The sequence below is a fragment of the Amblyomma americanum genome, chromosome 10 (assembly GCF_052857255.1).
Source record: "Amblyomma americanum isolate KBUSLIRL-KWMA chromosome 10, ASM5285725v1, whole genome shotgun sequence".
NCBI lineage: Eukaryota > Metazoa > Arthropoda > Arachnida > Ixodida > Ixodidae > Amblyomma > Amblyomma americanum.
The window spans coordinates 49264250-49280804 of NC_135506.1; the positions used below are offsets into that span (position 1 = coordinate 49264250).

A 16555-nucleotide genomic window follows, 5' to 3' on the forward strand; every position below is an offset into this window, starting at 1 on the left:
AAATGCAAGGACAGGTTGTCCCTCGTTGCCTGGGTCGCTTTGGAACGTCAATCGCCATAAACCACAAGCACCACGAAGGTGATCGATAGGAAGAGGGTACAAGTGCCGAACAGAGGAAGCGCAGTGACGGGAAAGCAAAAAAGCTCGCGAGGAGGAAAGTTATTATTGCAAAAACCAGAAACTTTTTCACACTGGTGTTTCCTGGTGCTAAAACCACTCGCCAATATTAACTAGAACTGCACTGGTGAAGTTGGCATCATGCTGGACGACGTTGGAGTTAGTTTAACCACGTTGGATAATGCACTGGTATCGTTCGGAAGCACAGGAATGACAGCTCCATGTGTTGGGACCGCACTGGTCAAAGTATCATGTGCGGTAGTTCGAAATTAAGCTGGGAGTCGAGCCACCTTGAAAAATAAAAATGTTGAATTAAGAAATTGCTCTTTTCTGCGAGCTTCCTGCTCACCTTAGCACAAAATGAAATAATCATGTTTCCATCTTTGAGGTGAGCGACTCGATTGTTCTTTAGCCATCGCAATCCACGCAGCTGTGATCTTCCTTTTCTTGACAGAGCACTAATTCGCATCGCAATCGTCAAATGAATAACGTACGTTTTCGTGTGCAACGTGAAAAACATGCTTGACGATACTGGCTCGCAGCGCTGACCGCCCAAAACATGCACGGCTTGCTAAACCACAAGCGGCGTAGAGCACGAAGTGGCGGGCATACGCGCTACCTGTCCTGACCAGCGAAAACAGCTGTGCATAAATAGAACACGGAAAAGAAATGACTAACAAACGGTAAAACGCCGTGAAAAAAAAAAGGTACCAGACACGGCGCCTGTTTCGCACAAATTCATTCGTGTTTGTTCGTTCTTGTGAAGTGTCTTCCACTAAATATGTATCAACCAGTCTAGCCGCCGGTCGCCGAACACTCCCTGATGTGTTTGCATATATGCTATACAGTTACCTGGATGTGAGATATGGGCGCCCTTGATCCGTTGGCCGGTTGTAAAGCTGCGTCGCGAATTATGACAGCAATTTTCACGCCACGGAGGGCTTCGCGTGCAGCAAAAATTGCATCAACTTGAGAGAAGCGCGTCGATAAGGACGGATCTGCGCAGATTGATAATCCAAGGTCTTTCGACGCTTATCGCAGTGGGCGTGAAGATTCAATTAGTGGCACCTCCTGTGGTTCATGGAAGTAGCTTCAGTACTCCTTGAAGAGCAATCGTTTAGCTTCGACCGCTGCTTCTGCACCTGATAGAAGGAACTGAACTTGCAGAAAAGTTCAGTGATAATTTCCGTGGTAAATATGGTAGGTGCATCCGGTAGATAATAAAGTGACTATAGATATTTTCGCTGTGATACAGCTGTTAGAAGTTCCGTTTTGCGCCAGTTTTATAGCTCAAACAAATCTGATTATTAGAAAAATGAAGTCTGTGTTTATCAAAAAAAAAAACTGCTGCCTGAGTGCATACCAAGCTTGTAAAGCTAAGCATTAGCAAGAATTGTCTTGTGAATTGGCGAAGAAATATATGTTATCACATGATTCAAGGACGCCTAGCACTACAAATTAGACGTATGCCTGGTGCAGGTAACCTGAGTTGTTTGTGGCGTCTGTGGCTGAAGGAATGCTTCGAAAAACGATAAAAAAACCTACAACAATCGGGCAAGAATGAGGATACTGAGAGTACAAGTGAGCCGCGTCATCTGGTGAACAGTTGCGTAATCCGTTTTATTCGGCAGATCTCGCACAAACTAAACAAGAATGGGAAATGAATAGGCATGCCTAATGTGTTTTCTGCACATCTGAATATGCCAGTCCTTTGCAAAAGGATTGACCCGTGCGCAAATCAAAACAATAAAAGCAGGCTAAACTGTCAGCGGCAAAGTATTTGTCACGTCTGTCGAGAGTGCTTACACCGTCATCAGAAAACAATGTCCCGTGCGAAAATCAAAACACCGTCATCAGACAACAATGTCCTGTAAACTGCAGACCTCAGATATGCTGTGCTAAGATATTTCGGGGATAGCTGCCACAGCTTTGCCAAAAATTACTGAGAACACTTGACACCGCTTTTGTGCTTTTAAGGCGAGAGCACATTTTAAATGCTTATTTTCAATTTATTTCTTAGTTTTGCCCTTCATTTATAATGAGGCACCTACTCTTGGCATACGGTGGCAAAAAAACGCAAATGCTTGGTTCGCCTTCGCTCGGCAAAAGCAACGCTGTGTTGTGCAATCTGTCGCGTGCTCGCAATCTGAAAGCCATGGATTCAATTCCCCGCATCTTCGCCAGAATTCTTTTTTTTATAAAACAGTGACATCATCTCTCATTTTATGGACCACCGCCGCTGACCAACGCCGATGCCGGGTTTCATTGGCGATGAGCCACAACTTCCGTCCCGGCTAATTCGAGAAACCTCCACTCAAGCCGTAATTGGTCCGCCTACCGTTATGAACATCCACATATGAAACCAACGCGGACGATGACACGGCTAGGAAGGCGTCACACAACAGAGTATACATTAAGGGCAGTGTTGGAGTTCGTTAGAGCTTTATATAGTATATCACTCTTGTAGCGCCTGTTTATGTGGGCCAAACGAGGAGACGCCTAAACGAACACCTTGGAGAGCATGAAATGTTTTCGGAAAGCTCCGTTTTGTTTAATCTGGCCACACAAAGTAAAGCATGCAACTATATGCGATGCCTTTTTGGACAACAGAGTTGAGCTACATCGCCAAAGGATCAACTTGCGCTGGGAGTCGTAGAAGCCTTCCATACCTGCAAGCAAGCAGGCGCACGTGCAAGCTATAGGCTTCTGAAATGATGACTGCGCGCGAGATTGGTCTGTTAGAGCGAGATGCAAGCCTGTGGGAAAGTGGGCGTGCGCTATCCGATAAGTATTCATTCCGCTCTCCCTTCTTTCTTTCTTTCTTTCGTTCTTTGTTTCTTCGTTCATGTATGTTATGAGGCATGCGGGATATGTTCTCGGAGGAATAGTATTTATGCGTAAAGTTTTCTAACACAATTTCCACTTGTGATGTCAACGCGAGTCTGTCACCTTTGATTCTCAAACCCGAATTTCGAATCACTCACTGTACCCCAGAAATTTAGGCTGAAAGCGGAGGCCCGGTATCTCTCCAGAGCTAGATTATTTTTCCCTCCCAAATGTGGACTGCGAACCTGAAGTGCGTTCCAAGAGCCGTCAACCAGCATGCTGTCGCCATTGGCAACAACATCTACTCCTTCTACTTAAGCCACGAAGAAAAGGACTTCATCGACGTGTACATTTTCAACTCCCTGTCCTACGAATGGCACCTTGTGAAGACGCACGTGCCCTCCGGCGGAAGGCAGTTGACGTTCTTCGGCTGCAACGTCGTAGCCTATGGCGACTATGCGTACGTGTACAGCGGCTCGATCTGCGACAGACCTCTCTTGAGCAGCAGCCTTTCCCGTTTCGATGCTAGCACCCTTACATGGACCTTCCTCGAGATGAGCGGTGACGTGCCGAGAACAGGCTGGCACTCAGCATGCACTGTGGGCCACCGTATGTACATCATCGGTGGATATCCGGAAGGTTCCTCAGAGCACGTGTACTTCCTTGACCTGGATGCCTTGAAGTGGCATCGCGTCCCCGCCACTGGAGACGCTCCAACGGGCCTCATTTATCACTCGACTTCGGCCATCGGGAGTCGCATTTACGTTTGGGGCGGCATGGTGGAGCATGATTTGTTGGCCCACAACTACTGCGTCCGTTATCTGGACACAGTCACCTGCACATGGGTCCGCCTGCACGTAGAAGGGATGGCCCCTGAGTGTCGAGCCCACCACACTTCCTTTGTGTACAAAGGAGAGATGTACATCTTTGGAGGTTACAGCCGCCACATGGGTATCCAATATGCGGACCTGCACAAGTACGATCCAGAAAAGTCTTTTTGGACGCGAGTGAGGCCGAAGCGGTCCGGTCCTTGGGCCCATGGTTGCCATGCCTGCTGTGTGATTGGAAACAGGGTGTTTATTATTGGTGGCGTCGGTTCGAAGCCGATCCGAGGAGGCCAGGCCACTGGAGCAAATCGGGAGTTGTTTCCGTTCTACCGACTCGCCGAACTTGCGTTCACGAAACTTCACGTGTTGGACTTTGAGCCCACATTGCAGACTCTGTGCCTTGTGGCTATCGCAGATTCGCGTGTTGAGTATGGCCTCCTGCCCCCTATCATCGAGAAGCAGATCAGGGCCATGAAGGGTGACGACAGCAACTAACTCCATCGCATTCTACGGGTTGATGTTGCGACTGCGGTGGCTAAAGCCGTTAGACCGATCCATGGACCACGGTTACGACGTCGCTGCTTGAGCTGGCAATCAATTATTTCTTCGGCTAAACCATCGCCCCAATGTAACTAGTTTTACGGCACAGATATTAGTGCCCCGGCGGTCGAGATCGATGCGTCGCTGGGCTACATGAAAAACAGATGAAGAAAATAGGAACAGGTGCACCTAATTACATTTTATGTTTGGTAATAGGAAAGAATTAAAAGCGGTTGCTTTATTTACCATAACTGACGTCATTTCCTGCGTGGTAACGTCACTTCCTTTCAGTCAGTGTGAATTATCTGCTCTGTTGCCGCCACTTCCCTCCGGCATATATATTGGCTACCTTTATCACCAATGCTGCATTTCTTTTCCGGTTAGGCTTTTGCTATGGCATTAAAAGAGGGGAAGGTAAGGTATTTAAAAGGAGGAGGGTACAGGGGCCTAGTAAAAGAAGCGCTGCAGAAAAACGTCCTTTGGAAACACTGGAATGTTTTTCGCACAATATTTTACTGGCGGTACAAGCACTGGCTGATATTTACTTTGAGAACACGGGTGGCATTGACATCATGCTGGACACCGTAGGAATTTGATCATTCACGTTTTATGTGGCGCTGATATGGTTAGGAAGCACGTGCTGGGACCGCATTGGTCCCACTATCATGTACGGTAGTTCGGAAGTTCGGAGTCGAGTCATCTTGGAAAATAAATATCTTGAATTTAATAAACGCGTTTTCGCGTGAGCTTCCTGCTCACAAAGGAAAATAAATTATTTTTTTTCGTTTCCAGCTTTGAGGTTGGCAACTCGATCGTTCTTCAGCCATCGTAATCGACGTAGCGGTGATCTTCCTTTTAGTGACAGAGCAATAATTCGCATCGCAATCGTCAAATGAATAAGGAAAGTTTTCATGTGTAACGATAAAAACATGCTTGACGGTTGTGAGCCGCATCTCTGACCGCCAAAACATGCACGGCTTCCTTAACGGCAGGCAACGTAGAGCACGATGTGGCGGGCATAAATAAGCCCGCTACTTTTCCGCACCAGCCAAGTGGAAATAGCTGTGTATAAAGAATGGTATGCGGAAAGGCAATGAATAACAAAAAATAAAGCACTGTGCTAAAAAAATATAAGACACGGCGCCTGTTTCGCACAATTGCATTCGTGTTTGTTCGTTCTTGCGAAGTGTCTTCCACTAAATATGTATCAACCAGTCTAGCCGCCGGTCGCCGAACACTCCCTGATGTGTTTGCATATATGCTAAATAGTTACCTACATCTGAGATATGGGAGCCCCTGATCCGTTGGCCGGTTGTAAATTTGCGTGACGAATTATGACAGGAATTTTCACGCCGTGGAGCGCTTCGCGTGCAGCAAACATTGCATCAACTTGAGAGAAGCGCGTCGATAAGGACGGATCTGCGCAGATTGATAATCCAAGGTCTTTCGACGCTTATCGCAGTGGGCGTGAAGATTCAATTAGTGGCACCTCCTGTGGTTCATGGAAGTAGCTTCAGTACTCCTTGAAGAGTAATCGTTTAGCTTCGACCGCTGCTTCTGCACCTGATAGAAGGAACTGAACTTGCAGAAAAGTTGTGATAATTTCCGTGGTAAATATGGTAGGTGCATCCAGTAGATAATAAAGTGACTATAGATATTTTCGCTGTGATACAGCTGGTAGAAGTTCCGTTTTGCGCCAGTGTTATAGCTCAAACAAATCTGATTATTAGAAAAATGAAGTCTGTATTTATCGAAAAAAAACTGCTGCCTGAGTGCATACCAAGCTTGTAAAGCTAAGCATTAGCAAGAATTGTCTTGTGAATTGGCGAATAAATACATGTTATCACATGATTCAAGGACGCCTAGCACTACAAATTAGACGTATGCCGGGTAACCTGAGTTGTTTGTGGCGTCTGTGGCTGAAGGAATGCTTCGAAAAACGAGAAAACAACCTACAACAATCGGGTAAGAATGAGGATACTGAGAGTACAAGTGAGCCGCGTCATCTGGTGAACAGTTGCGTAATCCGTTTTATTCGGCAGATCTCGCACAAAGTAAACAAGAATGGGAAATGAATAGGCATGCCTAATGTGTTTTCTGCACATCTGAATATGCCAGTCCTTTGCAAAAGGATTGACCCGTGCGCAAATCAAAAAGAATAAAAGCAGGCTAAACTGTCAGCGGCAAAGTATTTGTCACGTCTGTCGAGAGTGCTTACACCGTCATCAGAAAACAATGTCCCGTGCGAAAATCAAAACACCGTCATCAGACAACAATGTCCTGTAAACTGCAGACCTCAGATATGCCGTGCTAAGATACTTCGGGGATAGCTGCCACAGCTTTGCCAAAAATTACTGAGAACACTTGACACCGCTTTTGTGCTTTTAAGGCGAGAGCACATTTTAAATGCTTATTTTCAATTTATTTCTTAGTTTATCCCTTCATTTATAATGAGGCACCTACTCTTGGCAAACGGTGGCAAAAAAACGCAAATGCTTGGTTCGCCTTCGCTCGGCAAAAGCAACGCTGTGTTGTGCAATCTGTTGCGTGCTCGCAATCTGAAAGCCATGGGTTCAATTCCCCGCATCTTCGCCAGAATTCTTTTTTTTATATAAAACAGTGACATCATCTCTCATTTTATGGACCACCGCCGCTGACCAACGCCGATACCGGGTTTCATTGGCGATAAGCCGGTTTCTATTCACAGTTATATTCTATATAATTCTCGACCTATAGAAATAGTTAATTATTTTAAATGCCTTGGAGTTATATTTTCTTCAACCATGTCATGGGAACACCATGTAGCTCACGTTGTCAAACAACTGGCTAGAGTAGTGGGCATTATTGGTTGCACACGGCACATTCTTCCGACGTCACTCAAACTAACTCTTTATAACGCACTTTTTTATTCTCACGTAAATTATTGTCATCTTGTATGGGGAACTGCAACACATTCTTGTCTTCGCAAAATACACATGTTGCAGAAAAGGGCCCTTCGCTACGCCTTCAATGTTAGCTATGGGTCACCCAGCAAAGGTCTCTTTCTTGCAGCCGGTGTGGTCCAAATCTATGAATTATATCGATACCGGTTGAGCATTTGTTAAAAAAAACAGAAATAAAAAATGGTACCAACCATATTCGACGATTGGCAAACTTGCAAGAGAAAACCACAAATTACCCTTTCAGACAACCCGAACAATGGATGGTGCCAACAGCACGCCTAAACTCCGGGCAAGAACGTTTCCAATTCACACTCCCTTCCCTTCTGAACGCTTATACATCTGCACATTTTGACTTATTCACCTGTATTCATAAGGTATTGCGTAGGATGTATATAGAAGGTAGCTACGAACAATTTTCATCCTCAGCTGTGCCAAAATAAGGCTTTGCTTCTGTATCTCATATTTTATGTATGAGAGTGTGATATGTAATAACAATCTTTTTATCCCTGTGTTTACTCAGTACGCTTGAAGTGCTCTTGCGATGTATAGAATTACATTTTTGTTCTTTTGTTTCGTTTTATACGACACCTGAAGTTGAGTCGTTGTTTGTTTGTCTTCTACTGTTGCCTGTAAAAATGGGGGCTGCGGCTTTGTCAAGCTGTATTTTTTACAGCTTTTTCTGCAGCTCCTCTGTCCATATACCTTTGAGGCAGAAATAAATTTATTATTATTATTATTATTATTATTATTATTATTATTATTATTATTATTATTATTATTATTATTATTATTATTATTATTATTATTATTATTATTATTATTATTATTATTATTATTATTATTATTATTATTATTATTATGAGCCGCAACTTCCGTCCCGGCTAATTCGAGAAACCTCCACTCAAGCCGTAATTGGTCCGCCTACCGTTATGAACATCCACATATGAAACCAACGTGGACGATGACATTGGTTTTGGGGAAAGGGTATGGCGCAGTATCTGTCTCATATATCGTTGTACACCTGAACCGAGCTGCAAGGGAAGGGATAAAGGAGGGAGTGAAAGAAGAAAGGCAGAAAGGCGTGCCGGATGCGTTTTCTGAACCTCTGAGCTTATCGATATTGTGCAAAAAAAATTGACCCGTGCGTAGATGAAAACAAAAAAAAATATGCTAAACTGTCTGCGGGAATTATTTGTCACTTCAGATAAGAGAGCTCACACCTTCGCAAGACACCAAAGTCCTAAAGCTGAAGACATCGATATGCTGTGCAAAGATAACTTCGGTAATAGTTGCCACAACTTGGCACTTAGGGTGGCTTACGTGCTTCGAGTGCGAAAGCTTTTTTATTTCCTTCTAATTGATTTTTTTTTATTTTTCTCCTCCTTTCTAACAACACATCTGCCCATTAGTATACAATTGTACAATACAATACAATTTCTGAACTATGGGCTGCGTGCTCGCAATCTGAAAGTTCTGAATTCAATGGGTTCCAGATGCGGCGGCTGCGGCATCTGCAAGCACGTCTGATCCTTGAACTCTGCAGTTGCAGTTGTCACATAGGAGCCGTGCTTTCTTCGACCTTAACTTTGCATATTCGGGTCTACCGCTTTCCTGTGGCCACCCTTATTGTCAGTTAAGTCCAGAGGCTCGGCTTAACTCTGCTTCTCGCCAAGCGACTGTCACGGACCCTATCTGCGCATGCGCCGTTCAACGCATCGCAACTTGGGGCGTTTCCCTGTTGGCGGTCATTTGGCAGCGGCGGTCGCATCTGGAAGCGCGTCTAATCCTTGAACTCTGCTGTTGCAGGTTAGTAATTCTGGGCTTTCCCATTGTACTGCTGTGGTTTTATGAATGCTGTCGCCGCTTCCACTGCTCTCATTGCTGCCATGCTGCAGCCTCATAGAATCATGCAATAGGGTTAGTCAATAGTTGCTTTAGAGAACACTCTAGCTCCTGGCTGGTCTCGCTTTTGCCCCCTTCTTGCCTTTTTTATACGCTACGCCTGACACTTGCTTATCGTCTAGCTGCCTGCACAGGATGAAGAGTCTATGAAGTGTAGTGGGTGTTTATACATGTATCACTTCGGGAAGTGTGCTGATTTGCAAGAAAACTTATAAATAGGAGACGGCAGAGAAGGCCTGCAAGTACATGAGATGCAAGAGCGCTGGCCCGCGGACTAGTCGCAGTGACGATGAAGTTGACGTAAGTTTAGTTCTTCCGTCAATCGCCGCCGCGGTGGCTCACTAGTTACGGCACTTGGCTGCTGACCCGAAAGACGCGGGTTCGATCCAGGCCGCGGCGGTCGAATTTCGATGGAGGCGAAATTCTAGAGGCCCGTGTACTGTGCGATGTCAGTGCACGTTAAAGAACTCTAGGTGGGTGAAATTTCCGGAGCCCTTCACTACGGCGTCCCTCATACCCTGAGTCGCTTTGGGACGTTAAACTCCCGAAAACCAAACTAGACATGTAAGTACGTGGCTTAAGAAAAGGAATGCCCTCGGGTACGACACCCAACGTATTTTCTTCCTAGAAAACTTTATTCAGCACATCAGGGAGCTTCTGCGGTCTGCGAAAGATGCAGCAAAAGAGAAAGGTCGAAAGTTCGCTTGGAATGTCAACGGATAAGGTCCTTGTTCGAATGACCGAGGGAGCTCATGCTGTTCATATTAAGGATAAGGATGAACTTGACGAACTATAAACAGTACAGTTTGGCGCAATAACTGTAGCAAGTAATGTAGTGGAGGTTTTTTTTTTTTTGCTCAACGATGTCTACTAGATGAAACTGTAGCATAATTTCCCACAGCGTGCCTAAAATGTGTCCCTAAATACGCGATCTGTGAGAAAAAAGGTGCCGTGCTTGGAGGAGCTGTTTACTGTATTTCCTGTTCAATTTCTGGTTACCTACAAAGTGTCTACAACGCAAGAAAAACGCGCGGCCAGCAATAGCTAGTACTCCAGCGAAGCGGCCGGCACACGCGGGCGAGTAGCGGTGTGCGCGCAGGCACCAGCGCAGCCTTGGTGAATAGTTTGTAGGATTGAGCTACGCCTCTTCCAGCACTGCGTGTACGGTCGCACACATAGACGATCCGCAGGGCCACCATGCCATAATACGGCATGCCATGACCATGGCATGCCGTATTACACCGACGCACTGCGCACTTCCCTTTAGGCTGCATGCTTCATATATGTTTGAAGCATGCAGTATAGAGGGAAGTACTCGCAGGATGTGGCAGGATTCGAAGCCCTAATTTTAGCTCAACGGCAACATAGGCGACAGCTTCACCGCGACGTGAAATTTGTCTGCCAGAACAGCAGAACTGGCTCATTTCCGAGACGATGAGCGTGAACAAGCTGTTGATACACTCTCGCTGTTTACGCAGACGACAAATTTGTTAAATATAAGAAGATGAACAAGCTGTTGATACACTCTCGCTGTTTACGCAGATGACAAATTCTTTAAATATAAGAAGATGAACAAGCTGTTGATACTCTCACTGTTTACGCAGACGATAATTTTTTTAAATATGAGAAGATGAACAAGCTGTTGATACACTCTCGCTCTTTACGCAGACGACAATTTTTTTAAATATAAGAAGATGAACAAGCTGTTGATACACTCTCGCTGTTTACGCAGACGACAAATTTTTTTTTAAATATAAGAAGATGGGACCATATTACGCACTGAACGATGAACTTCTGATTGAAGAGTGATGCGAGGAGTTATACAAATTTTGCGATTAAGTTGACCTCATTTACGGCAGCAAAGCGGATCTCCAATGGACTACGGCCACCTTTCCTCGGAGGGGCAAAATTTCCGACGCCCACTTCGAAGCTCAGTGGCGGTGCAAACAAAGAAATCAGAAAATTTTGTAGGAACTATATGACCAATGCGCAACTTTATGCGTTGAAACTAGAAAATGATTTAAAGTTAATTTCCATTACTTTTGAAAAGAAATTGTAATGTCATTGCTTTTTGTGTGCAGTAATTCGTAATGTTATTTAATTGCTTTCGCGAGATTTCTAGGGAAGTAATTAGTAACGTAATTTAATTACTTTCCAAAAGTAATTTTGTCATGTATGCGCGAGAGTGTGGCTGCGGCGTTAGCATAGTTCTCTCGTGACCAGCGATGCTGTCCTGTCCGCGCCGCCGCGGGTTCGAATCCCGGTCATGGCAATATATGTATTTATTTATTCAAGATCAAGGTAGGCACCTCCTTCTTCCTTTCTTCTTTCACTCCCTCTTTTATCCTTTCCCTTACGGCGCGGTTGAGGTGTCCAACGATATATGAGACAGATACTGCGCCATTTCCTTTCCCCAAAAAAACAATTATTATTATTAGATCAAGGTAGAGGTCAAGACTTCATCGATGGCCCAGTTTTTGCAGCTTTGGTCGTGAAGCCGAGCTTCAGCTCTGAAACGGATCTTGGCGCTTGCGGAAGCTTCGGAGAGGAGAATATAGACAGTAGGCAGCGTCTCGGTCAAAGAGGGATGCAAACGGCGACAAGAAATCCCACGGCGAAGGCAGTCCTTCTAATGAAGCATCGGTACCAGGAGCTTCGACTACTGGTGGCACGGCGCCGGCATGGTCGCGTTTAAGCTCAAGTGCGACAACACCGTGTGGAATGAGGCGCTCCGTAACTTCCGTTCCCAGGGGGCGCTGTGGGCCCTTCTGCATATCCGGACAGTGATCGCGCACCCTTCAAATTGACATCGGTCAACGACCAGTCCAAGTGGGGGTCATCCTTACGGCAGGGTCATTCTCTCCATCAGAAGAGCGCGAGGGTTTGATGCTGACGTACGCCGCCTCCTGTGGGCGACGCCTAAGATACCGCGAGTGACCGCCTGATTGGACACTGATCGAGTGTCCATATTCCTTAGCTAAGGATCTGATCCTACTTAACCAGATTTAAGGTGCTCGATGGCGTGCAGGTTCGGCTATTTATTTTCCGATGGGTAAACATAAAGCAAGATCTTGAGATAGCTGTGGGTTTGCAATGTTTGCGGGTTTGCGCCAAGTGAAATAAATATCCGCTACCGGGATTCGAACCAGCGGTGGCGCGGACAGTTCATCTTCGCGGGCCACTGCGCGAGAGCACTAGGCTCTTCTTTATCAACTAGTACGACTATCAAACTAATATTCGGATTTTCAGCTGTGTGCGTGTATCGTCTCTCTTGTCTTTGCCTTTGTTTGCGCTGTATAAACCACTCTACATCAAGATGAGCTATGTGGCAACAGTGAGAGAGATGTGCGCTGCATGCGTTGACGTTTACAATGTGGGGGTAGAAACAAGGCACTAGAGCAATACATTTTGGCGTTGACATCATATCCGCAGAAACGCGACACTGCGGCATAGGTCACCGGCGTTCGCTGGGTAAATTGGCATCGACGATGAAAAAGTTGAAGACGCGCATAACTGGCACCCTGGGTAACACCTCAACGAAGAGAGATGGAACCAACTCCTCAGAAGGCCAGACAAGACCATCCAACTGGCACTCGTCTCGTGGGATCAGGAAGTGGCCCCCACCTGGGGACCACACCAAGCCCACCTGCCCTAAATCCAGACATTCTATGACAATAAAGTTGTTTCTCTCTTTCTCACGCTTGCATGTACATGGCGGTGGTATCCACCTGCAAGAAACCGCTTTCGCATAATATTTCGTGCTTAGCAATGCAAGATTGCCAGTCATTTTTGTAGCTGGCTGGAAAATTCGTTGGTCGACTATAGTCGGGTATTTCCTACCCTTGAGTGAAATGTCCTGAAGATTTAAGCAACACCAAAGCACCTGACTTAAAACCATCAGATTCGCCGTTTTTAACCCATCTCGCAAACAAATCGGGCGCCACGCTGACCGCTGCGTCACGCAAAGGCGATGACAACTCGAGCAGTACGAGCTTGTAGCAGCAGGTCCAGTCGCACTCAGCACAGGCGGCACTGACCAAGATGCTTCCGAGTAGTTCCCTGGCACTGTACGACCAATAAATCAGCCGTTCCTCATCCCGGCCTCAAACCGGTTTGTCGCGTCAACCAGGCTAGTAAAGAGACAAAGTATGTCTTTTTCTCTGTCGCTACTGTATTGCACGATGTGACTGTGTCAACAGTTATAACCAGTAAAACACACAAAGGGAATAATTTTGGAAGTACCCTTTAAGCCAAAATTCTATCCGCCCTAAATTAAATCGCTCAAGCCACGAAGAGCCATCGATGAACGACGAAAACGTTCAGCTCACCTCGCGTCACAAGCCACGTGGAGCAAGAAACCGGCGCAGCGCGTGAACAAACCAGTACCGACGCCGACCCAACCGTCAGTCCTTTTTGGCACCAGGAGTGTTAAGGCAACGCCGCTCCTGCTTTAAAGCCGTGCTCCCGTTGCTCGGAAAGTAAAAGCCTTGCCTTCCATTGTTAGAAGAGGCTGTCCCCTTCCAAGAGGACAACCATGGAAGACTCGAGTACCGACGACGCAGAGTCCCGCGAACGCCGCGATGCTGCCCGGAGGTTCGCCGAAGAGGAGTCCACGCTCCGCTACAGACTCCGCAATCAGAACTTCTGTCTCGTGGTCCTGCTGGTGGTCGGCGTGCTTACGGTGACCTGTGCCTGTGGCGCCATCGTGTCAGCCGTGATCGAGCACTTCTGGACGTCCATCAACGACGTCGACGAACCGCGCTCGGGATCCAACGTTGCTTCGGACAGCGGCCCTGCGCACGGAGGAAAGTCGCCGTCCCAGGTCGTCATGCAGCGAATGTCTGGCGAGGAGGCGACCCGCGCCATCTTCTGCTTCGTCAACTACAGCGTCTCCTCGGGTTCGCCGCACCGATTCGACGTCGACAACGCCACCGCGGTCCTCTGCGATGCACTCGTCTTCGTTTCGGTGAGAGTGCATCCCGCGCAGAGCGGACTGCGCTTCCGGCGAGCCGCGCAGGACTCCGAAGCCCTGCAGTCGCTGGTGACGCTTGCCGGCTCGTCGGCGACCGCGTGGGCTTGCGTGGGTGGTGAGCCGTCGGACAGTGCCGACTTCGAGGAACTGGTAAGCGACAAAAGGTCGCGCATCGCCTTCGTTCACAACGCCGTGGCCTGGTCGCGACGCATGGGCGTCGCAGGTCTTCTTCTCTACTGGAAGTACCCAAGCAGTGACCTCCGTTCCAGCTACAACACCTTCATCAACACCATGCGCTCCGTCCTTGAGCGGGATTCGCTCCGCGTAAGCGTGGTAGTGCCCTGGCAGACGACCAAAAGGCAGGACGGCTACTTTATTCACGCTTTATACAAGCATCTTGACTTTGTCGTCGTGGACACGCACCGGACCATAGACCCTGCCTCATTCCCGGTGACAACGTGCCAGAGCCCGATGCGCGCAGCGTTCAGGGCGCAGAACCACGGTCAGAGCGGCCTGTCCTCTGTGCTGGACGACCTCTCCCTGTCCGCCGACCACTTCCTGGCCAAGACGATGATGAGCGTCTCCTTCGCCAGCGTCACGTTCACACTGAAGAGGCCCTGGCTCAGACACGCGAGGCCTGGAATGCGGGCCATGGGTCCCGGACGTCCGCTCGGCCGCACCAACCGGTCGGGCTTGGCCAGCTACTACGACGTCGCGAAGGCCCTGGCCAGCAACGCGTCTTGGCACCGCGAGACGCACTCCTATTCGCGATGCTCGATGGCCCGCTTGGGAGACCAGTGGATCGGCCTCGAGGACAGCTCAAGCCTTCGCGGCAAGAGGTCCCTGGTGCGCAAGACGGCGGGGCTCGCCGTCTGGGACCTGCCCATGGATGACTTTGCAGGCGAAATGGGGCCCCCGTGGCCCCTGCTGCGCGAAGCGGACGGGCTGGTGCACGGTTGAAGACTGTCCCGAGAAGGCAATGTGCGCAGACCTGCCGCTTTGTGTTGCTCAACAGCGTCTCGTAGTCATTTTGTCGGGCCTTTTGCCTCCTGCCCCCATCTCCCTACACAACTTTCCACATCTATTCAGTACACACCTGCATTACGTTGGCTTGGAAACTAGATAAATGAACATGCTCCCCGCTGGTATCACTGCCAAATTTCCTCGTGTTTGTGAACGAAGGTGGTAGTCACTAGTGCACTGCTATTCTAGGTAGAGCCCCAGACGTTTCTTTAGGTGCAGCTTCTGGCATGTTACGTCTGTTTCGTTACCTTGTCGACAATGGATTTGATCATCAGTGCGTTAAGAACGCTTATGCAGCTTCGCAGCGTTTCGTGGTGTATGGCACCATCTCTAAGAGGGTATGTTAAGTCGCTATAAAACATTGTACGCCGCGCAAATATTTTTTTGGCCCCAGCAGTAGCTTGCTGCTCGATAGCGATGCGGTGCACACCCAGCCGAAGTCTGTTCCGGTAAATCTTTAACTCCGGCCAGCGGACTGCAAATTTGTTAAAAGGAAAGGATAGGCTCAGCATCTGTCTCGCTGGACACTCCACCCGCTGCGTCAAAGGGTTGAAGGAGGCCTCCGGATCAATTTCGACCACTTTGGGGGATTCGTTAGCGGGCGCTGACACCGCACAGCATCCTGGCGTCTTTTCAATTTTCGGCACGAAAGACATCCCTATGTGTCATGCAGTGAAATGAGAGGAGGATACGGAGGAGTTTACGCGAACGGTGCAGGAGGAGGAGGAGGAAAAACTATAAAGAAAAAATGGTCGTCAAGGGTGGGCTCCTGCTTGTCCAAGAGTCCACGGGCCTGCGCCTCACGGAGAGCTCTGTCAACTAGCCATGTTTGGCCAGCTGGCATGAGCAGCTCGCAGAGCAGTCTGACCAGCTGTTTGAACAGTCCTCAGAGCGACCTCCCATTAGGAGGAGTTGGGTTGAGTACGGGGGAACTGCCACGGTTTGGGGGCATTCCCACAGTGTGTGAGGGTGACCTTGGCCGTCCCACATGTTGAGCAGAATGGGAGGGTCAAGGTATACGGCGATAGCTATGGAGATAAGGCGACATGTAGCAGTTTGAATGCAGTTGCTGAAAGACCGCAGTGTAGTTTGAATGTAGCGTATTGTTATGCTGTGGAAGGGTGAAGCGGCTGTTTGGATGCCTCGCTACCAAGGCGAGCAGAAAGCAGTTACGCAGGCGCTATAAACATCGAAGCGTTTTACTGCGTTGGTTGCAGCATGACCATTTGTCAGGGTCTCGGGGCGTCAGGCATTAATTGCAGCCTTTAGTTAAGACATGGTATCTATGTGATCAACGCCCCCTATCAGAGGGGAGCGAAAGTGGCCTCGGCACGACGGAAAATTTCCCGCTACCGCCACTGCTCGTTTGCTCAGTTCTTGCCCCGCGCTTCAATTAGCATGCGGTC

The 16555-nt window shown here is 48.0% G+C and overlaps 2 protein-coding genes across 2 annotated transcripts; both read left to right on the forward strand.

Annotated features, from left to right (window-relative positions):
- Nucleotides 1–3173: 3173 nt before the first annotated feature.
- On the forward strand, nt 3174–4265 carry LOC144108273 (kelch domain-containing protein 3-like). Its single transcript, XM_077641543.1, has one exon. It carries the CDS (start codon nt 3174–3176, stop codon nt 4263–4265), a length of 1092 nt encoding a protein of 363 aa, XP_077497669.1.
- A 9279-nt stretch (nt 4266–13544) lies between these two features.
- LOC144107759 (chitinase-3-like protein 2) lies at nt 13545–15262 on the forward strand. Its single transcript, XM_077640919.1, has one exon. The coding sequence runs from the start codon at nt 13689–13691 to the stop codon at nt 15084–15086; it is 1398 nt and encodes a 465-aa protein (XP_077497045.1). The 5' UTR covers nt 13545–13688; the 3' UTR covers nt 15087–15262.
- Nucleotides 15263–16555: the final 1293 nt, after the last annotated feature.

Bases quoted from the DNA above. Each gene is read 5' to 3' on its own strand.
- LOC144108273 (XM_077641543.1), top strand. From the start codon at position 3,174: ATGTGGACTGCGAACCTGAAGTGCGTTCCAAGAGCCGTCAACCAGCAT.
- LOC144107759 (XM_077640919.1), top strand. From the start codon at position 13,689: ATGGAAGACTCGAGTACCGACGACGCAGAGTCCCGCGAACGCCGCGAT.